Source organism: Andrena cerasifolii, chromosome 5, assembly GCF_050908995.1.
Source record: "Andrena cerasifolii isolate SP2316 chromosome 5, iyAndCera1_principal, whole genome shotgun sequence".
Classification (NCBI taxonomy): Eukaryota; Metazoa; Arthropoda; class Insecta; order Hymenoptera; family Andrenidae; genus Andrena; species Andrena cerasifolii.
Genome location: NC_135122.1, coordinates 3,488,007 through 3,513,735, shown reverse-complemented (window position 1 = coordinate 3,513,735; position 25,729 = coordinate 3,488,007). Strand labels below are relative to the sequence as shown.

The 25,729-nt window shown below is 35.3% G+C and overlaps 2 protein-coding genes across 5 annotated transcripts in view; both read left to right on the top strand.

Moving 5' to 3' along the window:
• Dat (Sodium-dependent dopamine transporter) overlaps positions 1-16,885 on the top strand; it is a 42,340-nt gene extending 25,455 nt beyond the window's left edge. The window contains exons 5-12 of the mRNA XM_076812578.1: positions 185-323; positions 1,100-1,234; positions 5,809-5,912; positions 7,882-8,119; positions 10,351-10,479; positions 11,821-12,021; positions 12,557-12,724; positions 13,998-16,885. Coding sequence (XP_076668693.1) covers positions 185-323; positions 1,100-1,234; positions 5,809-5,912; positions 7,882-8,119; positions 10,351-10,479; positions 11,821-12,021; positions 12,557-12,724; positions 13,998-14,210 — 1,327 coding nt within the window. The 3' untranslated portion in view covers positions 14,211-16,885. The remainder of the gene's footprint in view (positions 1-184; positions 324-1,099; positions 1,235-5,808; positions 5,913-7,881; positions 8,120-10,350; positions 10,480-11,820; positions 12,022-12,556; positions 12,725-13,997) is intronic.
• A 2,000-nt stretch (positions 16,886-18,885) lies between these two features.
• On the top strand, positions 18,886-24,379 carry LOC143369119 (uncharacterized). Of its 4 annotated transcripts, XM_076812608.1 has the most exons (9): positions 18,888-19,040; positions 20,096-20,233; positions 21,030-21,366; positions 21,644-21,825; positions 23,272-23,382; positions 23,457-23,553; positions 23,714-23,761; positions 23,829-24,036; positions 24,108-24,379. In XM_076812608.1, the coding sequence occupies exons 3-9, from the start codon at positions 21,032-21,034 to the stop codon at positions 24,258-24,260; spliced, it is 1,134 nt and encodes a 377-aa protein (XP_076668723.1). In that variant the 5' UTR covers positions 18,888-19,040; positions 20,096-20,233; positions 21,030-21,031; the 3' UTR covers positions 24,261-24,379. The 4 variants fall into 4 exon arrangements, with proteins under 4 accessions (XP_076668726.1, XP_076668723.1, XP_076668724.1 ...); XM_076812611.1 differs by lacking the exon at positions 20,096-20,233 and having other exon boundaries at positions 18,886-19,040; positions 23,850-24,036; XM_076812609.1 differs by lacking the exons at positions 18,888-19,040; positions 20,096-20,233 and adding an exon at positions 20,287-20,914.
• The last annotated feature ends 1,350 nt before the right edge of the window (positions 24,380-25,729 follow it).

Here is a 25,729-nt window from a genome sequence, read left to right as displayed (position 1 = left end):
TTAACCGGTTTTTTGGGAATAGTGGAATTCGAAAACCGGTATTTTGGGAATAGTGGAATTCGAAAACCGGTTTAACCGGTTTTTTGGGAATAGTGGAGTTTCCCTTTATTTCTGCATTATTTCACAACGAAAATTATTATCGAATAAAGAAGAAGAATTACTAATTTAATAATTTTATTTAAAGTCGAGCCATTCTAGAGCTTCATAAAAGTGAAGGCTTGCACGATCTTGGAGCAATTAAATGGGACATTGCGTTGTGCTTGCTGGTGGTCTACATCATCTGTTACTTCTCTCTGTGGAAGGGCATTTCTACATCCGGCAAGGTGAGATCCGCGTATATCCTTCATATTTAAATATTTCAAAGCCTTCTCCCTTGAAATAGTCCGATGATTATTCTATAATAAACTGCAGGTACAACAAGTACCTAGAGTGAAAAATGAAATGGGCGATTCTACGTGTAAAAATGAGACGAAAATGAGTAAAGAAAATACAGTGGAGGCTTTGTTTTTTAATTACTAATTTAGAGTTAATGTAGACTTAATTTTAGTTATTGAAAAACAGCGACATATTTATTACTATTTCTACGACCGCTGCCCATGTGTCTTTCTTTTTTAAACAGTAATAACTAAAAAATAAAGTCTCCACTGCAATTTCGTTACCCTTGATTTTCGTCTTACTTCGTCACGTAAATATTAATTGCCCATTTCATTTTCTATTTCCTGCTACCGAACACCCTCGATGTTACAATTAACATGAATATTATACTTCCAATTTTCAATCCTTTCAGAAGTTTCTAAAAGTTTACAGTGAACGATAATATCAATATTTCTAAAACTAAGAATTAATTTAAAGAAAAATTTTACTTTTGTAAAGTAAATAAAATTCTGTTCCAATTGCTTGCCCTCTACTTTTTAATTTCTTAAGTTTTTTATTTCCCAAGTTGCTGATTTCTTTGTTTCATAATTTTTCAATATCGTAGATTTCGAATTCCGTTAAATTGTGGAAAATATTTTTGAAATTGTAATATCAGATTCTAGTTAAGGAGGGGCAATTAATATTTCTTGTACCAACAAAGGGAAAACGACCTTCTTTGTCACAGGTAGTTTGGTTCACGGCTTTGTTTCCCTACGCTGTTCTACTGATTCTACTTATTCGAGGTGTCACACTGCCAGGAAGTCTAGAAGGGATACGCTACTACCTCAATCCAAACTTCTCTGCCATCACAAAAGCAGAGGTAATGAATAAAAGCCACTTTTACAATTCCTGCCATTTCTATACCGCGGCGGGGCGTGTATACATATATTTTGAGAATATCACTTGCAACTCCACTGCAGCAATTTTCAACAAATCTTGAAGATTTGACAATTTAATTCTTAGGTAACTTAGGCGTTAGTAAGTCAAAGTGAATTCTTCGCGGTTTTCTCCGAAAATGTATTTATCAACGTGAAATATGCACATTGAATTGTGTTATTGGAAATATTAAACATCACTTTTCACAAGTTCAATTCTTATTACATCCCTTGAGTCTGTTTCCACCCAATATACTTCTCGTTTTTAAGAAAGTTATTACTAATACGTAGCATGCTCCTCATTCCTTGATATTATGTTAAATAATGTTAAATGTAGCAAGATTAAGGGGAGGTTCCGGTCTAGAGCCCCCAAAAATAGGTGATATTTAGGAATTAATTAAAGGAAAACTACTATATATAATTTAATGGGACTTTTTGCATTGTATTAAGGATGTCTTAAGCTACAGAAATATATTTTTTTATTTATAATAATTCGTTACAGACAGCACTGGGGAGTTGTTAAAGTCAAGGCGTCAAAAAATTGATCCAAATCGGTGGGACATGTATCTCCAATAGTTATTATCCGAATCGACTGAAACTTTTCTTATTTTGAAGAATATACTTCTGGCTAGAGGGGAAACAAAAAAAATGCAAAAATGACAGTTTTTTAGAAAATAACGACACTTGAAGTTTGAAATCACATTTTCCCCATATTTGTCACCCTTTCAACGCCTTTGAAAATTATAAATTTCCAATTTCTTGTATTTTTTTCTGGTATCCCTCCTAGGCAGAAGTATATTCTTCAAAGTAAAAAAAGTTTCAGTCGAATCGGATAATAACTTTTGGAGATACAGGTCCCACCGTTTTGAGAACACTGTTTCGAGAAAAACGCGTTTAAAGTTTTACGTGAGTGCCGAGTCGCCGGGTGTTACCCAAACACTTGCCGCTACTCAAATGCCTATAACTTCGGAAATTTTACGAATTTCAACAAATTCTTTTAAACACGTATTCCTAAAAGATTGAACATTCGCAAAATGAAATAAAAAAAATCGACTTTTAGACCGGAACCTCCCCTTAAGCCATTTACCTAACCCACATTTCCTCTTCGTTAATACAGTGGCTTTAACGATAAAGGAAATATGAAACTCACCGTCATAAATAACGATAAAAAGACTTCTTAAGTTACAATATTAATTCTACGTCACTGCATAGAATATGTGAGATCATCATCAGTCTCGGACCGAATGCTTTGAGATTATTTTTTTGTTTTACTGGAATCTTTTGCATACTAATGCAAAAACTCATCAATATTATTTAAAAATATACAGTGATAAATTACTGCACATGTATTAGAAAACAGATTAACGTTATCTGAAATCTAATTGAAGCGGTAAGCAGTTAGTAAATCGCTGCTCATTTTTCAAATTACCAATTGAACTGATATAATTTATTATTGAAAGATAAACTTTAGATACAAATCTTAATATATAAAGCAGAAAGTTTATATGTTTGAGTGTTTCTCTGTGGCCCAAAAATTTTCGAACGGTAAACCCTGCGGGGCCACGAAACGTGCCTCAGCTCATTATGCCTGGCTAATCCAGATGAATGTGACTATTTTCACAAAAAGGGAAATAAAACATAATTTTTTTTTAATAAAATCAGAATCTAAATTCCGGACGAAGCTGGGCAGTAAAGCTACATATGTATATGTATGTTTTCTTTTGTTGACTGAACTAAGAAACACTGTTTCTAACAAATTCAAGTGTACTTCGAACTTGGAGAATTTCATAAAATATAACTTGCAAAGTTGAAAATGGGGATTGTTAAAATTTATTTAAGCCAGTGAATTGAAGAAGAAAAATACGGAGAGGTGAAAATAAACACATTAAAAATTTTCTTTTAAAATCGTTAAAATATTTGTGACACTTTCTTGAATCAACTGTGAAATATGAATTTATTTTAATATAGTGATGAGAATAATGAATAATGTTCAACGTTTGAATATAGAAAAAAAACTCAGAAAGATCATTCCAAGCTTTTCAATAAATGTATCAAAATAGTAAAAACATAAAAATAATTTTATATTTCTTCTTCTTTTAAACATAGCTGTACATACAATGTACAGATTAATTTTCCTTGGTATCAAGATTGGAAATTTACGACCATCGAAAGTAATTTGGTTATTCAGATTACATCGTAATATTAAATAATTTTACAATAACAAAATTTCGTTTAATCATCACATTATTGCCCAAAGACAATGAAACGCCATCTGCTTCTAATGATAAAGTATGTAGGTACATGGATATCGGTCGATTTTACAACACCAAAATTTGACTCCATTGAAATCTATAAATTGCAGTTGTAATCAAAGGATTATCGCGGCAACTCCTACACAGAAACTTTCGCTTTCATGACCGATTGTGGAGCTTTCTGGACTCGATGAATCCCCGCCCGCCGGTTATGAAGTGGTCACTTACAGTAGCCACTGAGAAGAATGAAAAACTGAAGGGCAGGGAGTTAATGCGCGGCGTATAAGAGGGTCGGGGAAATCGTCGTGAGAAAAATGACCGGGAAAGGAACGTGCCAGGTTTATCTGACGACGCTGAAAATGGAAACTCTGTGTACCTGTCATAATGACCATTAGAGTTTGGCTGGCCACGTTCGACCCTCGTCGACTCGCAAGTGGAATGCATTTCCCTCGAGTGACTTAGCCGAGCTTCTGGATTGCTGGAATGGATTTTATACAGCGACCGTGGAAATTTGTTGATTCCTGGAATCCGTGGATTTACGAGGAATCATTTTAACGCCGTCCTTTTCTGCGGAGAACCGCCTCGGGTTTGTCCCTCGCGTCTCGAGAGATATTCCCCTCCTACCGCCATTCGCGAAATAAAAAAGGTAGAAGAAAGTTTTCCTTCAATAGGACGATTCAGTGATATAAGTGATATAAGTGGTGTAAGATTCAGTGATTACGGTTAGATTTAGGTATAAACAGTGGTTTCACTCAGAGAGGGGCGCAATTTTTATTTAAATACAAATTTCAAATAACGAACAAAAGTTAACAAAATTATTCGTCAAGTGTCGATTAAAGTTAAAGTTAAAGTTACACTGCCAGTGACAGTGACAGTGACAGTGACAGTGACAGTGACAGTGACAGTGACAGTGACAGTGACAGTGACAGTGACAGTTACAGTGACAGTGACAGTGACAGTGACAGTTACAGTTACAGTTACAGTTAAAGTTAAAGTTAAAGTTAAAGTTAAAGTTACAGTTACAAAGTTACACTGACAGTGACAGTGACAGTTACAGTTACAGTTACAGTGACAGTTACAGTTACAGTGACAGTTACAGTTACAGTTAAAGTTAAAGTTAAAGTTAAAGTTAAAGTTAAAGTTAAAGTTACAGTTACAGTTAAAGTTAAAGTTAAAGTTAAAGTTAAAGTTAAAGTTACAGTTACAAAGTTACACTGACAGTGACAGTCACAGTGACAGTGACAGTGGCAGTGACAGTGACAGTGACAGTGACAGTGACAGTGACAGTCACAGTGCCAGTGACAGTGACAGTGGCAGTGGCAGTGACAGTGACAGTGACAGTGGCAGTGACAGTGACAGTGACAGTGACAGTGACAGTTACAGTTACAGTTACAGTTACAGTTACAGTTACAGTTACAGTTACAGTTACAGTTACAGTTACAGTTACAGTTACAGTTACAGTTACAGTTACAGTTACAGTTACAGTTACAGTTACAGTTACAGTTACAGTTACAGTTACAGTTACAGTTACAGTTACAGTTACAGTTACAGTTACGTAGAAATGTAGCAGCAGAAACTGATTGACTATTCAAAGGCTTACTATTATTACTCAATTATGTAACCAGTAATATAAAACGCACCATAAATTTACTGATTAATTGTTTTCTTTTTTAAGTTTGTAGAGACTTATAAAAGTGAATTTTCAGTTTTGGAAAGATTGAAGCACACTAAACTTATATGTGTGTTGTTTGATTTTATTACAGACTTCATTACTGCACATGCAAGTGTATAATCGTTTAAAACGAAGAAGCCTTTCTTAATAAGGAAAGTTAACATAAAATATGCATTATCAAGAATATTAACGTTCCAGTGTTCAAATTTAATTTTTTTTTAAATATAGCATGCATTTTACAACTAAATTAAATTGAACAGTATTTCCAGATTCACCTGTGTTTTCCAGCAAACACTGGTTGTGAGTAAAAATAGACAGCATTCGTTGAAAATATTTAAATAAATATTTGGCACCAACACGAGCCGTAACTTTGATTATACCCAATGAACTGAGCGTAGCGTAAATATTACATTTTGCGAAAGCTATTTTTTAAAACATTCACTAGATAAGGATAGTCTCTACACTCACCGATGCGACATTTCAAGATTTCATTGGTTTGTTTGGAGAAACGTGAAATCTGATTTTAACTATACTTAAACATGGTATACGAGACTGTTGCGTGGCTTTTTGTTAAGAACCTTTAATCTCGTTTCAGGTGTGGGTGGATGCCGCGACACAGGTGTTTTTCTCCCTCGGCCCGGGCTTCGGGGTGCTGCTGGCTTATGCGAGTTACAATAAATATCACAACAACGTTTACAAGTAAATAATCCATACAAAGTTAACAATATTTAATTTAAAATAATCCCCGCAAAATGAATTTTCATTACTCATAAGCATGCAAAGTGGGCACATTTTTCTTTAATATATCTGTTGATCTCATTCTTCCGCATAGACACTGTGGGCCGTTTCACCCTGATGCGAGGTTGCGGTTGTTACCGTTAATTTATCTCCTGTTAAATGAAAAATATTACAGATCTCTGCAAATTTCTTCTGTGCAACCTTCTTCCTCGGCGTTTAAGTGATTCAAACGTGTTAAATCTAATAGATACCTACGCGAGTTATAACGTCATTGCTCGGAAAGCGACGCTGACGAATTCTCCTTTGGTAGCTCGGTTAATGTTATCCGCGGTAAATTTCATGTTCTCAACCTATTTGTTAAATCTGTTATACATTCTACGCTTTCCTTCTTTCGGTTCAACGAATTCTTTCTAATACATTACCGAGAAGCAATAGTTATTTATTGAAAGGAATCAGAGGCGGATTAAGGTCGGTTGAGGCCCCGGGTGCAAAAGAAAAAATAGGGCCCCTTACAAAAAAGGGAAAGACAGGAGAAATAAAATCACGTTAACCATATCTTTAAACACATAAACAGATTATGTACTCATAATGTTTTAATTTCAATAAAATTTTAATAAAGTATATGTACAATATAATTAATAATACAATTATAATCACAAAGTTTTGAATTAATAGTTGAACACACGAAAAAGTATGGTTATAATTAATGATACTATACGTATAATAAACTAATAATTAGCCATTTAAACAACAAAAATTATAGAACTTTACTTAAAATTATAATTACAGAAGTGAAAAATTTAAATAAATTTTTTTCTTGCTTTTTGTTTTGCAAACTTATTAACTATCTCGTCACAATCAATAATTTTAACTAACTCGCTCTCTATATATAAAATAGCCATATTATTTAATCTTTCCTCCGACATTGAGTTTCTTAGATAATTTTTTATTCTTTTTAGACAAGAAAAAGGGCGTTCCCCCGATGCGTTTGAAATTGGCATGGTTAACAAAATTTTCAAAATAATTTCCACATTTGGAAAAGTTTCTTTCATATCTAATGCTTTTTTATATATATTATTAATTGAGTGAGACTGTGGCATTTCTTAAGTTGTTATTGTAACGATGTGCCATATCGGCTGTGTTTATACCTAGTTCTCATTTATATGATCTTTTATGTATTTTATATGGCAAAATAAACACATATTTAAAAAAAAAGCGTTGTGTTGTTGCGGTCGTGAGTTCGATTCCGCCTTTGTCTATATATTTTTTTTTATACTTTATGTTTTTCACACTGTATTTTTTCCACACTGTATGAACAGTGAGCAAAAAGGTAACGATAGTAACCTGGCGCCCTCGGGGGATTCCCCTCTGAAGGTGTCAGGGTTTCTTTATAAGTCTTCCCCACGTTAAAACAAAAAACTTTAATTCTATTTATACATTTAAAAGAATTAATAATGAACGTTACTATCGTTACCTTTTTCTCTCACTGTTCATACAGTGTGGAAAAAAATAATGTATAAAAAAAATATATAGACAAAGGCGGAATCGAACTCACGACCGCAACAACACACCACGCCAACGTCATACCGAACGCTCCACGGCATATCTTTAAGTAGAGATTATGGCTTTTGTGTGTTTACATGAGCGCTATGAAATGTTTAATAATTTACATGTAAATATCTCTATTATTAAGGCCCATTGGCAGAAACGCTCAAACATCTATTTACTTATTTTCGACATAGATCCATCGTGCCAAAGCTCATCAAAATGAGCCTATCACTTGGTGTCCTCCCCTTGCTAGTGTCTCTCACTCTACGCGATAAAAGAATAAAGACAAGCCAAAAGTACCCCCCGTCACCTTCTTTCGAGACAAATCTATAAACACAGATCGACAAGTCGCCGCTATGAAACCTGTTGCTCGAATTTTCAGGGACGCTTTGTTGACCAGCGTGATCAACAGCGTGACGTCTTTCGTTGCTGGATTTGTGATTTTCTCCGTGCTAGGATATATGGCTAAAGCAAGTGGAAAGCCCATTCAGGAGGTGGCAACCGAAGGTCCTGGTCTAGTGTTTATCGTCTACCCCGCTGCTATCGCCACCATGCCTGGTTCGATGTTTTGGGCGCTCATCTTTTTCATGATGCTGCTTACGCTGGGACTGGACAGCTCGGTACAGATTTACTTCCGATTTCGATGAACCATTGTCTTGTAGCTGTTGAAATGGAGACAAAAACAATATAAATTGCAAATCGTACACGGATAGAACACCGGCTTGTATATCTAAATATTTTATTACAGAGGACTTCATGACTAATTTCTAGTCACTCTTTATGAAAGATATATCAAGGGGAGAACCTGGTTTAGAGGGTAGAAATTTTCTATTTTCTTTTTTTTTTTGCTTTGATCGATAGTAATACTCTTCGAGAATATATTCCTAAAGTTTCAGAGTGATATTCCAAAAGAATTTCGGAAGTATCAGCAGTTACGTGTCGCGCAGTACCTACCTCTACCTACCGGAAACCGCAAACTTTAAAACGCTTTTTCGCAAAACAATATTTTTCAAGTTTGGCAGGAAAGATGGCAAGAAAACTATTTGACCGATCCACTTTTCCCGGGGCTTTTTAGTTAAATAATGACCAACCATCGTCGATGAACTGGAAACAATTATGAAAAATTCAATTAAACTATACTTTTTGCATATAAACATCGAAATTTTGTCCTCAAAACCGTAACTTTTCCTCTACGTCCTACAATTTTGTAAATTTTAGACTTTTTTATCTTCTTAGTGCATCGACAATGTAAGTTCATGAAAATTAAGAGCAAATTCGGTTTATTCATTTTGGGCAAAAGCTAAGGCTGTATTTTTGCCGCCATTTCACAATTACAGTGGCGAGACGCATCAATGGACAATGATTAGTCAATTTCGGCGCGATGAACTTGAAATTTTTCAATTAACTTTTTTTTTATTGTTTAAATATATAAGATTAAAATACCACTAAAGTTCTGGAAAGATCTGCTTTACTCATCTGTGTTTCAAAAATTCGCGAAAATCAGCTCTTTCAGCGTCCTAAACCAGGTTCTCCCTTTAGTGAATCTTAGATTGTGGCCGAGATTGATTAATATTAAATACTTATTACCGAGAAGAACTTATATATAATGGTTCGATCTCAAAGGTTTTCGAGTATAGTGGTTTTGAACAATAATTAATACAATTCTCTGAAATGAAGTAAGTTCTTCTCTTATATATATATACTCTTTCAAATCTTCAAATTATATATATATATATGCGTCCGTGAGGCGCTGTTGCCATTTTACCTGTTCGCGCGAGCGCGGGTTGCAGAATAAAACGCTGACCCTGTATAGGGGAGACTGGGGCTAGTTGATACGTTATTCAATTTTTATTTTTATTCATTTTTATTTGAATGAATTACTTAATAACAAATATGCTAAAATATACTTTGCTCCTTCCTCTTTTATTAAACTATTTATTTATAGTAAACGAAAACTTGAGAAAATACATACAAAATGAATGAAAAAATGTTATTTGGACGATGGCAAAATGTATCAATTTACCCCACTGCGGGGCAAGTTGATACTGCTCTGGGTCATGTTGATACATCTGTAAAATATCCGTTTAATGAATAACTAATAAATTTGAAAAATATAATTCTAATCTAAATACCTTTCCAACAATATAGACTAAAAATGAACAAAAACGTATTCTAAAAACCAAACAGATTTTTGAACAAACATAGAAAAACATTTTTATTTTTATTTTTTTTATGCCTGAAATATCCCACTTTAACATAAGGTGTCTTCTTCTTTTGTACTATATCTTAATAAACTCATTTTGTCAATATTGTATAATTTTGCGCTTTGCCCTAATAATATTGAGTCATTTTCTATTGCGACGCAAATTTTCTGAAAAATATTTTGTGATATTTCGCCACGATTTGTCTTTTTGATATAATTTCGAACCATTTCAAAATTCAATTAAAAGTAGTCGGGGAAGATTGATACACTGCGTCAATATCCCCAAGAGAAAACGTATCAACTTACCCCACTGGAAGTCATTATGTACAAACATGTCCATAAAAATGTAGAGCATATCAATAAAATAACAAAACGTAATTACCTTACCTTCAAAAGGCTCAATGTGATGCCTAATTAATTCGGGTTATAAAATTCTCTATATCGTCTCAAGACGGATTGGAAAGTGAACACAACTATTTACTTTTTCTCTATATGTATCAACCTACCCCTGTATCAACTAGCCCCCCCCCCCTAAGTAAATAAAATTTGCTTTCCCTTTCACTGTTTCAATGAACTTTTCTATAAGTTCTATTTTTACAGATTATGTGATCGATTAGAAGATATAATCACGTATGAATTTACTTCTAGTTTGGAGGTTCAGAAGCTATAATAACTGCTCTTAGCGACGAATTCCCAATTATTGGAAACAATCGGGAAATATTCGTCGCTTTGCTTTTCACGCTTTATTTCGTCGTTGGATTAGCCTCTTGCTCCCAGGTAAAATTAACATTTAATTAAGCTAATGTTAACAGTATATTCGGTTAATGAAGATTACCTAAGACTTAGGTCCTAAGTAGGCACAATCGAATTCGAAATAATTATGATTGATCAGTCGAGCATTTCTATATATTTATCATTCTCGTTTTAAACATTCTTTCGATTAACTTTAAAGGAAAGACTTTCAGGAAGAAGTGGGCTCATTATTATTATATTTTTGAGTGAGAATTATTAAAATTAAATTTCCATGTATTTGAATTATTTATCTGATCTGACCTATCCTTATGAAATATCAATAAAATCTAAAAACTTTTACGATTCCAAAGGACAGGCTTCGTTTGTGAAAAGTAAATAATTAATTCTTATTAAGTATTAAGAAATTGATTAATGACTCTAAGAATGGAGTTTTTCCAAATACCTGCGCTGTATCGTCTCTCAATTAAAGTTGACAGAATTCGTAGCGAACTTATTCAAAGTTAGCACCAGTTTAAAAGACAGCTCCATTATCATTATTGACAAAATTATTAATAAGATAACCAATTAATGCCTATGACGCGCAGATTTGTATGGCGTGGGCCGGCATTTACGATCCAACTATAGAGGGATTCATCACGAAAAAATAATTCGAAACTGAGAAATCAAATTTTCGCGCGTAAACCTTAGTTTTTGAAAATTCGACTGATCGATTTAAAAAATCTAACAATAACGAGGCAGCATTGAGATTACTCTGAACTTATTTAAGGTATGCTTATAGATGAAGCCTACATATTTAATTTTTATCATAATTTATGAACGTAGAAATCTATCTACTCTTTCTAGGATACTTTTAACATTAACGTTATAAATGCTACAGTATTTCCTCGTTAACGGCTCGCTGGACCGGCGTTGAGCCCTTATCGTGAACAGAGCCCTAATATCGAGTGTTCGTTTCTCGTTTCTTTCTGACCGAAGGGGGGAGAGCGAGCTGCAACACTGCGTGCGCGGCGAGCATGCGCGGTGGTCGCAAGCGCTTAACGTGAGCACGAAAACCGGTTCGCAAACTCTTGACGCAGGCCCGGTTCACGGTAAGCGCTTGCGACCATCGCGCACGCAAACTTATTTTCATAAAGACAGGATAGAAATTGTAGAAAGTGAAATTTTTATATATCTCTTCACTTTCTTTGCGAATCTGTTATGTTTCGCCGAGCTCGAAGCAATGAAGGATCAAGGTGAAGACGGTCACACAAAATAGGTGGTGGGAATGGTCCGTTGAAATTTTACCAGGGAGATTTCATTGAAATGTAACCGAGCACCACTTTTCGACTAAATTAATTATTGAATACACTTTGCATCTGCACACAGGGCGGTTTCTACTTTTTCCACCTGTTGGATCGTTACGCAGCCGGCTACTCGATGTTATTCGCAGTTTTGGCAGAGGCGATCGCCATTAGCTGGATCTACGGGGTGGACAGATTTTGTGCGGATATTAAAGACATGATCGGGTTTTCGCCCGGGATCTACTGGCGGGTCTGCTGGAAATTCGTCGCTCCGATATTTCTTATGGTACATATACTGTCTATGCTTTAAATGCAATTAAATAATTTATACAGGGTGTTCCACCTAACTTTATCACCCGAAATATCTCGGCTATATTTATAAGCCAAAAGGTCGAAAATTAAACAAAACGTCAGTTCACAGAAAATTTTGTTTGTACGAGCTTTAGTGACCTTGAAGGACTTAATGTTGTAGGTGGCGGAATTGGGGCTTAACCCTTCGTGGTGACACGAGGTGTATCGCACCTCAGGATTTATATTTGCCAATATTTCTGTAAATTTCCATTATAGCTCGTTCAAATCGTATAATTACGATTTTAAATAAGAATGACGAAATTGAGATTTCACCATGCTTTGATATCTTGAAATTCTTGTAAACAATGTCTGTTAATATCATAAAAACTTCAACCCCCCATATAATAAATGTCAAGATTGTAATATAAATTCTTTTGCTGTCAAAAACATAGTCGAACTTTGGTGTAATATTCTAATCATCTTATCATGCAAAGAATTTGCTTATAAAAGTGGTTTTTGTATTCTTATAGTTCATTATCGTTTATGGTTTAATGGGCTACCAACCACTGACTTACGAGGATTACGTGTACCCTGTCTGGGCAAACGTAATAGGCTGGTTAATTGCGACTTCCTCAGTTGCCATGATACCAGGCGTCGCAATTTACAAGATAATCGTAACGCCCGGAACCTTCATGCAGGTAATTGACTCGATCTTAAAGTACTCGGTTTTTCTATATTCTTCCACACTTCCGTGCAGAAATCTTTAGTTTGTAGTATTATGCCGAAGCTATGCCGTGTATAAAATATTCTAAGAGAAAATACAACCGTCTTCGTGTCAATACTAGTCGAAAATGTTAAATTAATTTTCTTTCGCTGCGGGGATTACAAGGGAACGCCGTCAAGTGGCCCTCTCGGATTTTTTTTGTACTTTGGAATTTTTGCAGTGTACACTAATTACTTCGAATCATCTTGTAGAGAATTTAGCTCTAACGCTCACTGTCAGTCGTTTGTTTACACCTAATGTTGGGCTAGGTAAGTACCGCGGAGGGCGCCGCCTGGCGGTCACTTTTCTGAAAAGTGGGATGATTAATCGAATGTATGACATGGTTGAATATAGTAGGGAAAGGAAAGATGGTGAAATTAGTTAAAGGATAAACTCATCAGCAGACATTTTTCCCCTAGAAAACATCGATAAAAGTGGTAAGTCACGTTTTGCTTTCAATACAGAAGCCAACAGCGGCGGGCGTATCCACTGCCACTCAGCTGCTACTTACGCGCGCGACTACCGCTGTCGGCGCCGCACATTTTGCCAAACTATTTCGCTCCGGTATTGAAAACAAAACGTGACTTACCACTTTTGTTGATGTTCTCCGAAGGAAAAATATCTACTGCATCGCGTGGAGTAGTCAGATTTTCTTCTGGACCCCTAATTTTTAAAATAAATTGAAAGATATCTGCAAAAATGAGTGCATTTCGGGTGTACTTCCCCCTTTGATCCGTTATTTATAAATATATTGTCGTTCCCTACCTTACTGACAGAGCGGAGAATCGGATACAACAGTTATTCAATGCATTCTCCTTATTAATCTCCTAAAATCTATAAAACAGAGATCAACTTAGATAGAGATATCAGCTTGATACTGATCGGTCGTCCAGGGGGATGTTTTATTATTGTTGGAGCCTTACGCACGGGGCGAAGCCTAGCGTCTACCTAGAAGAGAGATCAGTCCAGGTCGGTAAGATAGGGAACGACATTGAAATGGTAAAAAAAATATTTCGAGTCGCCAAAAATCCTTCTCGCAAACGTTATTTTTATGCAAAATGAAGCTATTTTCAAAATTTCAGCCCAATCGGGTTTGACCGGTTTTCGGAAGTGTCGCCAATCATTCATAATTTTGAGAGGAATAAATATTACGTAATCTTAAAGTATTGGAAACACGTGATAAATTCATTGATCAATCAATTTTTTAGAGATTGCATATTCTCACAACTCCCTGGAGGGATACTCAACAAATGAACACAGATTTGTCTTCAGTGGCAAATGGTGCAATTCGCCGCAGTTTCATTGGGGACCAGGACTTGACTCTAAGCAAAGACCAACAAGAATTGACCAAAGAGCAAACAGAGGTGATGATCCAGTCTAGAGAAGATGTTAACGGGGATCCACCTCCAGAACCAGTCTAGGACAGTGCGGTTGTGATTTTGCACGGTGCTAGGTTCCAAGTATACCTTTGCTAAGACTCCGTCGTCGGGATTTGATTTTATGCAGAAGTCTTTGGACTGAATCATGTGGACTTCGAACGCACTCACTTAGACTGTACGACACGATCCTTTCGATGATTCTTTACTCCCTGAATGGCAAAGATTCACTACAACACCTTTGCACAGTGAACTCAAGTCTTTTGACAGCGAAGAAGCACACATTCAGGAAGTTGTCTGAAGAGACACTGTTAGAACTCTTTCTGTCATAGGCCACAATGTCCTCAGGTTTCTAAACAACTTTTTAATCACTTTACAGAACCTTTCAATGCATAGTTGACTCTTTTGTTACGAATAATGGCACTGGTAGTAATCGATCTATTTTTCCTGCAGTTTGCGAACAAGCTGTATCCTTCAAGATTACACTCAACTGATCAATTATTTTGTCTAAGATAAGATCTTACTTATTCTTTGACATACTATATAGCTCCACTTCAGTTCTACTAACTGATATCGTAGCGAACGGGTTAAATGCATTGAAAGGGTGACTTTCTTAGAAATGGATTGATCCAGCAGAACATCACCTTCTATTTCAATTTTTACGATTTTTAGAACAAGTTTTCCTTTCCAAGTTTTCCCTACAATGTTTAAGGGAGAGCACATCGCAGAACTTGTTAGGCGAACTCGTTAAATTTGTAGATTTAACTATAAATCTAAAGAATATGTGTAAGGCTCTCGTTAGTTAGAAGTAGAAGGTCTCTATAAGCAACAGCTTTAAGTTTAATGGGATTAAATTAAATCTTTGACACGAAGATACTAAATATACCTACAGTAAACCATGAAACAGACATGGGTAAAGTTGAAGAAAACCGATGATTGAAAGTAATAAGAAACACCATCTATCTAGTTCAATGGTACCGCCATGTATGTATTTATAAACTACACTGTACTTCTGAAGTTCCTAGTCTTATTGTTGCACTAAGAAGAATCTTTATTCAAGTTCTTACATCAAGCTCAGTGAATTTTGTTCCACCTTACGACAAATAAATATCACAGTATGCAATTCTTTTGGGGAAAGATATTTTTAAAGTAATCCTTTACAAATATAGCTTTTCTGTAAATTACTGTGTAATAGGATTGCTCAGCATTTGCAAGCCTTTCTACCTTATTTCATTATGAAATAACTTGTTCTTTATAATCACACAATTGAATTCAACTAGTATTAAAAAAACAAACTTGTTGAAATGCGTTAGAGTGCAAACTGAAATGAATGTACAAACTTGGACACAGTATCGCGAATAATTGTTCAATGAGAAATATACAAAATAAAGCGGTTCATTTGTACCTATTGCAAAGGTTTAACAGAAATTTTGTACAAAACTAAGATTGCACATCGAAGACAGTATTATCATGCCGAATTATTTCCATTTGATTGTTCAAATGCTTTTACATCGTCTGGCTCGGCCAGACGTACCTGCTGTGTAGACTATACGCAAATTATAATCACCGCGATCAGGTGTAAAATGTTGTATTAAACGATGTTAATGTTTACAAGGTATTGAAATTACGAAGCCCATCATCGAGAAGCATCCAGGCTTTGTCGATCTAATATTTAGAGTAGCTCTGTTCACAGATAGGCAATGTTGGAGAAATTGTAGGTACCTGTTAAAGGAATGAAATTTTTAAATAGAATTTGCATAGTTTCTACATTATTTAACACCAGATAATTATCTTCAGTCGATTAAGATAATTGTTGTATTTAATTATTTTTAGCTTTATTTGGTAAAATGTTGAATTTAACTTGGTCCTTGAATTGTAACTTTCCATTTGTTCCTTTTTTTGTAATATTATAAAACTTAATTCAATACTTAATTCTGATATATTTTCTTAACTATTTTAGATAACTTGTACATTATGTGTTCTTTTTTAATCTGTCGCAGTACTTTTGATAAGGAGTTCCACTGTAATTGGCTGTATCCTTCATTTTAAGAATCGACAGTGTCAGTAATTGAATAGATGTTAAGCATTCGAAAAACTATCATCGTAAATTTGTTAGAAAACATTCTATGTGCAGATATACACAGATATATATGAGGCGATAAAAGTCAAAGTGAAAAGTCAAAAAGTCAAAATCTATGCATGTCTCTTCATTGATAGAAGAAGAAGTGCAAGTCGTTAATATGCTTATGGGTCAGTGAGTGACAGAACTAGCAGAACAAATGTATGGAACAGTTGTTTTGTTACCAATCGTAGTGGTGCAAGTAGTGTTCCTGATTTCTCGATATTTCTTCTTTCTCGAGAAATAAGAAATTAGATCATACTTCTTGAGAATTCTCGAGAAATTGAAAAAAATATTACAAAATTTATATTTCTGGAATACAAAACTATAGGATAGCTCGCGCGGTATCCCTGACAACGCGGACGAGAGTGGAAGAACCCCAATCTCCCGTGGGATCGACCTTGAGCAGCGCTGCTGTAGGTCCGCTGGAGTTCTTACACAGTGAAAACAGAGAAATATAACATTTCACTAAAATTCAATTCGTTCCACGCCATCTGTGTGTGTTTGTAATAAGAGTTTTCAAACAACCAACAATTTCTCTTTATTCAAATCAGTACCCAATATTCCAGTACACAGTGTTAGATATAAGCACACTTCAGAAGCTGAAAATCATATTTACTGAAGGATCTAAGTCTTCTGTCGATTCTAATACTTTGTAATAAGACTTCGTAACAATATTAAACGCGTTACGATCACTAACATGTATTACAATCACTCTGATAGAACCATTGGTTCTCGGAATAAGGTTTAGCTGACTTACACCACTATGACTGTTACCGCCTTATATGCACGATATAGTTTATAGTTGTTGTTGTTAGCTAAAATGGTACGTATGTACGTATAATTGTATCTGAACGTGTGTACACGTACTTTTACATATGTATAAAGTAAACCACCAGAAATACAATATCTAAATGTTTCCCCTAATTGTGAGAATTCGGAAGAATGTCCTGAATAAGATTTAAATAATGAATTCCATTGACAAACACTTCAATCATGTTTACATCTTTCTAATTCCCAACAATTAAGAAAAGCATTCTGGTGTCCCATTGGAAACAAATCATCCTGTAAAATTATGTTATATTTTATACATCGCATCTGAGTTGCGACCACAGCCATAGGTAGCAGCTCAGGCCTTGTTGACCTAATAAATATATAAATAAATATTCACAAAAAATCAGCCATTATATCATAAGTAAATTAATATTCTTTCAATTCATAGTATTAAGTCTGTATTTCTGAAAACAAATCCGTAAAAGGGGCAAATAGGACTATACCCTCATTTTCTTTTTAAATTTTTAAATAGTGCCCCGCTATTAAAACATGGCAATTGTTTAGAGCAATTGCAAAATAAACGGTCAAAAATTTTTTTTTTTTCGTGAAATAATTTTTATTAGATACTCTTATGTCTTCATTGTAAGCACCCAATAGCTCATTTTGATCAGTTTGTTAGTTCAACAGTTATAATTTTTTTTAAACAAATTAACACTATATTTCAAGGAGCTGTAAGATCCACAATTTTTGACATTTTGAAAAATCCGTTGAAATATGTTTATATATCCCTAAAGACTACAACATATCCAAGTTTCACCTAAATCTGAAATGTTACTCCGAAAAGTGTCCAACTTTGCATGGAATGACCTTCCCTTTCATTTTTCGTGTAACCTTAGTAATGGTATAACCATTTGTAAACCAATTTTTTTATGTGTCATCTTGTTACTTTGAGGAATATAACTCTCCCTAAACTATATTATCGTGTTTTTCAATAAAAGGTTCTCTACATTTCTGCCGTCCTTCCAACCGGTTAAGAAAAATATTCACAAATAACATCTTCGAGAGAATTTTTATTTAATAATTTTTCCACATGAAAGGGAATTATTGCAGGAAACATATATTGTTGCGTTTCCGCGGTATCGCGGCCATGGTTGAAGGTTCGATTTTAATAACTTATAAAACTGATCTTTGCTTGTAGCTCCTACCTCCGACATTTTTGTGATTTGTAGCTTTTCTCTGAAGCTGGCCTAGGTAAACAATCGACGATCAAAGAGCACTTTTTAGTAAATATCGATCTATCGAAATACTTTATTACGTTTTGCGTTAAGTAACATTACGTTTTCTTGTCATTTCTCTGGAAACGCGGTAGCAGTGGCGAGGAAACTGGCTACCAGTGGTAGCTATTTGCGAGTGGGGCCGGCTATCCATGTCCACGCATGCGCGTGATGACGCCGAGAAACGAGCACAGATCTCGGATTCGTAAATCCCAACTCTATGTCTCCCGGACATGGTTGACGGTTCGATTAAACACAGTAACACAAAACTATATTTCTCAATACAAAGGGATAACAACTAATAGTTAAATAACATAAGAGGCGTCACTCGACAAGGACAGACATAAACTAGGAAAATCACTAGACAACCAATTTAAATGCCCATTCGGCAATGATCGGTAAACCACGCTAAACTTCGGCAATAATCAGCAAATTGCGATAAGGTACATTTAGTCGATTTGAATATCCCGCTCGAATAGACAACCAATTTAAATGCCAAGGGCAAGTAAGGACTTCAAAGGTTCCGCCCGGAGTGACGCCTCTTATTATATCTCCTCTTTTGTTAGATGTAGAGCGTGTAGGTCTCGAACTTGTCTCGAACACTCCGAGCTGAACCGTCGCAGTGCACAGGTGCAACGCAGAACAAGGAATTCAAAGTGATTGTACCACGTGTCGTAATAACATCTTCTGAACACCAAGAAGAGATATGTAATTATGAACAATTATAATTTCAAATTATCTCCTTCGCGGAAATCGGTATATATAAGACATGTCTTGCATGCTGCAGACGAGCGAGTTTTGTCGCGCGGGCATTTCTGTCGTGTAAGACTAATAAAATAATAAAACGCAGGAGATTAATGTTTAAAATGTTAAATTCCTCCGATAAAGTATAATGATGCGTCGTTGTCGACAATGCGATACATTCACGAATGCTTCTCCGCATCGCAGTTGTCGAAAGCCTGTATTGTTCAGGCCACGACGCAGTTCTCGGAAAGACTTTGTTTATAACCCTCTCAAGTGTCGATTTTTCAATGCTTAAGTTGACGACCGCTAAATGACCGTTTAGGAACTCGCTCGTCTGTCTCAGACTTAAGGGTGTCCCGTAATTTCTAACCTATCTTGTTAAAAATTGTACCCATAGATTGGTGAAGTTTTCCCGACGGAAATAACCCGAAACACGACATATATCGCACTAGTTTTAATAGTAGCCAATTTGAATATATATTATCCTGAATAATGATCGGAATAAGACGTACGAATTAAGATAGTATTAAAAAGATGGAACGAAAATCATAGAAATTGAAATTTTCATGATTGGATGATACTAAATACATCTCGCGACCCAGTACCGGCCATCCGATCATGTAAACGAAATATTTTGGGTCGTGTCTCATGTCGTCTGAGACCTGTTACGTTATAATGTATTTCTATACGTCCTTCAGTCGGGCATCGCATATTATAAGCCGTATGTTGATAAATATTGAAGTCGTAATCAGTGACGGATTTAAGGAAAATGGCACAGGTGGCAAACGTTATGAGGCAAAATTTTTATTTGAATAAACATTTCGAATAACGAATAAAAATTACAAAAATTATTCGTCATGTGTTTTATAAAGATTATCCGGATTAACTTTATTCGACGCACGACGAATAATTTTTTTATTCGATGAATGAAGTTAATTCTTTTATTCGTTGAGCGTTTCAACTTCAGCGTCGAAGAAAGTTTTCAACTTAAACTAACTTATCTTTAACTTTATCTTTAGCTTCATTCAACGTCGAATAATTTTGTGACGTGCGTCCGAGCCGCCGAGAACCGGGGAGTTGAGGTTACGTGGTCTGGCCCGTCGCGTTACAATGAGCGAATTCCACTTACGCTCAAATCGCCCGTGAGTTTCATTAGGGTAGGTTTCCCTGTACGCGACTGGACGCATCGTTAAGAATTTCAAAGTCAATTTTCTCGAAAATGAAGCGCAATATCAAAAAATTGTATTCTTTTTTCTCGACTTATTTACTTATTATAAGTCGATAAGAAAGAGTAAGTTTTTTTCGACCCGATCCTCGGCGTCTCGAACGCGCGCTAGAACGCGGGTAAACCACCGGTTAGAGACGAATAAGAATGTATTGTTATATTCGACGATTACATTCTCAACGAATAAATCCCTGGTGGAGGGGGAAGCACCTACAGGAGTGGTGGTAATGTATGCGTGAACCGACGCCAGCGCCAAGTCAGCCAAGTGGCCTCAACGTGAAGCCAGTCACGGCCAACCAGCGTCGCCGGGAAATATGTTGTCGACGCTGGTTGGCTGGGCTGTAGCGTCGGTTTGTTTCCCGCCGCGGCGTCTTGCGCACACATTACCACCACTCCTCTAGGTGTTCCCCCTCCGCGAAACATTCGGCTCTGCAAGACGTTGTCCGGGGACCCTGGCTCCGATTGGCTGCACTTTGCTGCATTTGTAGAAGTGAGCGCGTGTGTGAGGCGTTTCTTTCTTAAAGTTTACAAATAATACTTATATATTTAATTCTTATGCTTTCATTTACTCGTTATTCTGTTCATTGTCGTCATTTTTCTGCGTGATAACGAGGTAATTTCTTTTACATCAATTCGGTATAAAGTACAAACCTATTCAATTTTTGCGTTTGGCTAACCAGTAAGAAATTCTTTGATACGTAATATAATCTATCGCTGCTACGTTGTAGGAATGAAACGGCATACATCGAGGACTTCGCATCATGATGAAAAACCTAATCCCTCGCGCAATGAAGATAGTGACGCGGTTCTACGTGCAAGAACGACAGAAGAGAGGCGGCGGCGTAGACGCGAATGGATGATCGAACAAGAAAAAATTAACAGTCATAATCGACTGAAAAGAAAAATGATTATGGAGTATGAGATACGACGCGCTCGTAATATGAGCTTAGCATTTCCCGAAGGAAGATGCAACAGACCTCGTAGGAGTAGAAGTGAATCTCCACCTAGTCGATATAGAAGAACTTCTGCGTATCATAGACCCGAAGATACTGTACTTTCTAAAAAGTAAGTATAAACTGTCTTTAATTATTAACTGTTGAAATAGACGCAGTGTCTCATTCTGGAGGATTTCATAGACAAAGAACAATTTTCGTCTTCAGACGGATATATTTAAATTAAATATGTTTTTGGCAATATCCAGAAAAGTACACTGATAAAGTGTTAACTTGTATTTGTAAAAAATATCGAATTTAGTTGATATAATTTTTCAATACAGTTGTAGTAAGTCTCAAGTATAAATCTATGAAACCATATGTACAAATAATATTATTCTGGACTTTAGATTTGAAACATTAAGTTGTACAACGCCCTTATTTAAAGGACCTGAAGGCACAAAAATTAGTTCAACAGAACTTCGCAAAATCAAAGTAGATATTCATAGAAAGATTCCTGGAAGAGTATCTACCAATGAACTCAAACGGGATATACTCAACAAGGAAGATGTGGTGCTTAAAAGAAGAGCGGGTAACGTGTTATTTTTTTACCGTAACTTCTTAAGAATTTTCGGGCATTTAGTGAACGAGTACCACAAAGGAAAATAAGCTCAACGCGGAAGATGATTCTCGAGTTTTATAGAAATCTTGATCAACAAATTGAAATTTGAGAACATTGTATGCTTTCTAATGTAAAAATGTCTCTTCTCTGTGAGATATTACTCTCCACTTTTTAGAATCCATTTAGTTTCTGTTTAAATGTATTATCGAAGTCTAGATAAATATTTCCACGTTTTCACCTTACCAAGCGCTACATTTGAAGAATGGAATCCCTGTCACTGATTTCTACAGTCATGAAGATTCTGGACTTTACTTTCTGTAATATTCAAGAATTTTCTCAACTTTATTCATCAAATAACTAACGTGTTTTTGATTCGTCCAGGATATAGCAAATTTGGAATACAACGTTGGATCACTATATTGATCGCATAATGTGCAATATGTAAGCACAATTTTTTTTATACTTTGACTGTTTTAAGATTGCTATGCTTATTAACATATCTCTTGCTTGTTGCTTTATGTACAGTATTTTTGTTTTTTACGAGCTTGCACAAAGAATTATGCTTCAGCTATGTTAACTGCTATAATGATTATAATAAGAATGACCTTATAATATATTTTGGTACAAATTGATTTTTCCCCCAAAAACGTAGTTCAAACATGTTTTGTGCATTCTCCTTGTGACCTGGTTTTGGGAATGTGTGCATGTTCAAATAAGTGTTTTTTTTTTTATATGCTTTATTTACTAAAAACAGACCAACTGGAAGATTTTCGCATCTTGGAAGATGTTTTAAATCTTGATATTCAACAACTGAAGAGGCATAGTGAAACATTAAACATTAGGCTCCAACACTGGAAGAAACGAAATCAGAAATTAAATCTTAGAATTTTTCGAAATTTTTGCATAGTGTGGTATTTCTTATTCTTATTCATCTTTTATTTTATTGCATTAAATAAATAACTACAATTGGAAAATAGGTACTTTCTTTTTAAAGTATGAGTACTCGTAGACTTAATTTAGTTAGTTTGAAAAGTATGCGTTCCAAAGCATTGTATATAGAGTTATAAAAAATAAACAATTATAAAAAATAAATTTCTCTTAATATATCTGGCACTCAAGAAAGTTGTAAGCCATTTTTAATTATGTAAAATACTCTTTATTTTTGAGGAACAAAAATAAATTTATACATACTTTTAGTATATATAATCATATAAATTAACAATAATTTATTTAAATAATTTGAAATTGACAATACGGAATGACTTGGCTTACAATTGTTCAGAGCGAGTTGGTTTATCTGAGTAGCGAGGTTGATATGTTCAAGATCTGTCACAGCTGGTAGTATTGCTGAAATGCTTTCCTGATTTTTACATACGATTGCTTTTCTATTATTAACTTTACTAAACTTAACTGCAGGAGAGGGATCCAAGCCGATATTTGATAGAGAAGAAATAAAGAGAGCAACAAGCGAAACAGAAGAAGTTGAGGAACATCGTACTGTCGTAACTGTGAATTTGGAAAATTCAGGTATGTTTATTATTTCAAATTGACAAAATTTATTACAACTTCTGTTTCACAAATATGGACACTTTAATTTGTAGAAAACAAGTTGAAAACATTGAGAAGACATTCGGCGTCCTTGAGTCCTACAAGAACCCGAAATCAGAGTCCTAGACGCACGTGCTCACATCACTCCAGGTTCGTGCCTGGATTTTACACAAGAATATTGCAATATAAACATAAGTTAAACATAAGTGTAAATCATGTACAAAGAACTTGCTGTTTTAAATGTGTTAATGTAGAATCTGAAATTGTTTAGGGAAATAAATTTTTTACTACTTTGTTTACCCTCTTTCAGGTATGACAATTCTAAGCATGAAGATGAAGGAAGTTACAGAAGTGATAGGTAAAAGCTATTATTACACTTTCATGTATCTGCGTTCATTACATTTCTTCCAATTGTATTTCACCAGACTATTACATTATTTATATAGGGAGAAAGATCATAGTAGAGAACGAAAAGATGGTGAGAGATCTTACCGAGACCATCGAGAGCGGCGCAGAAATCATTCCCGAGGCAGGAGGCAAACAGATAGATCTAGAGAAAGATATAGGTCTAGAGAACAAAGGGTTCCCCCAGGGCGTTATATTGGACGAATTCCTGTTCCTATGTATTATGGAGTAGGTACTTTATTTACATAAAAATGCGATAATTTAGCCATGATATAAAACTCATTTATTTCTTTGCTCAGAATTTTCAACCGAGACCATTAATGGTTGGACCGTGGGGCCCAATTCGAGGACCTCTTGGAGATAATACACATCCTCCTATGATGAGACCTCTACGAACATTTCCACCACGATCAATGGTGGATCAGCAAATATATATCGCTACAAAATATTAAGTAACATAATTGTGACTTAAATTCATTTAGTGTTGTTAAACAATTAACTCAAGTTTGTCGAATTATCTTTTACAAGTATTAATTGTGGAAATAAAATATGACTGTTTTATTTAATCCGACGACATATGTTAAATCAAGTTTTATTACCATATTTTTAAGAAAAATAATTACTATTGTGGCATGTAGAAAAGGAAGGCTTCGAGAAACGCCGACCATCGAGAAGTCGCAGTTTGTCGATTTCTGCGGCCGCCAAAAGTGGCGCCCCCAAACGATGAAACTTCGTACTAATATTTTTTCCTATATAAAATTAAATATCTCGTAAGCTATTGAGTTTTCGACTATCTTACCTTATACTTTTTATACGCAGAATAACGCAAGGAATAAATTCATGTAAACAAAATTGTATGGTTCCATTTAAAAAATGAGTTCAAATGCAGTTTTCAAGTGTACCGCCGCACCTACGAAAAAAGTAACTGCGCAGGATGATAGTGTTTATTAAACAGTGCAAAATTTTCCTCTACGATTTTGTTCTATCTGCACTTGGAACCAGCTGTGCTTCGTGACGTTACGGTGGTCACTACTGATACTGGTAGTTTTAAATGTTTCAATTGCAATCAGAAGGATCATTACCGCAACAGTATTGCCACTCTTTATCGTCCCTACCAAAATTATAAAAGTATCAGCCAGTGGTGAATTTAACAGGGCGGCCGATGAGCAGGTGCCACCTGGGCCCCTGCCCAGAAGGCCCACCCAGGGCCCGATCCTTAAAAGAAATTATGATTTTATCCAAAGTATATTTTGTTTTGTATTATTACACTGAGCCCGTTTTTAGTAAACTACCGCATTATTTTCCCGAAAAATGGGCCCCTCAGAACGTTTGCCACCTGGGTCTTTTTCTTAAATCCGCCACTGGTTGTATCAGCAATATTTCCATGTTTTATAACAGATTAAAGGAAAAAAATTTGTTTACTTGTGTAAATGAAATTTTCTTCTTCAATGGGTCGCCGCCATTTTTCCCTTCGATATTAATGAATGAATGACAGGTAGGGACGATAAAGGCAAGTTTACTGAATATAACGAAAGTGTTTTTTTTTTTATTCCGGATGAACACAACGGACACAATCATGCTAACCGTGAAGGAGGAATTTTTTTAAAGTGATCGCACATAAACACCTCTAACACAATACATATTTGTCACTTTTTAATGTAACTGCGTGATGCCGCGTGAAAGTGTTGGTAAAATATTAGTAAACAAATGTAAATACAAAACCAGAACATATGTAAAATAAAACGTTTATTTTGCAACCCCGATTAATTACATTTCTCATCATCATAAATGCGATGCAATAATAGTATCTTATTCAGGATGTTCGAAATCATAAAAAGTTTACAAATACCGTGCAAAATAACGAAGTAGCAACTAAACAGTTGTTTCCATATAGCACATAGGACACATAGGTTATATCTCG

Excerpts from the sequence above, each read along its gene's own strand:
- LOC143369119 (XM_076812608.1), top strand. The coding sequence starts at position 21,032 with ATGAAACGGCATACATCGAGGACTTCGCATCATGATGAAAAACCTAAT. Across the intron at positions 21,367-21,643 it reads GATACTGTACTTTCTAAAAA|ATTTGAAACATTAAGTTGTA; the intron begins GTAAGTATAAAC and ends TCTGGACTTTAG. Across the intron at positions 23,762-23,828 it reads GGAAGTTACAGAAGTGATAG|ACTATTACATTATTTATATA; the intron begins GTAAAAGCTATT and ends GTATTTCACCAG.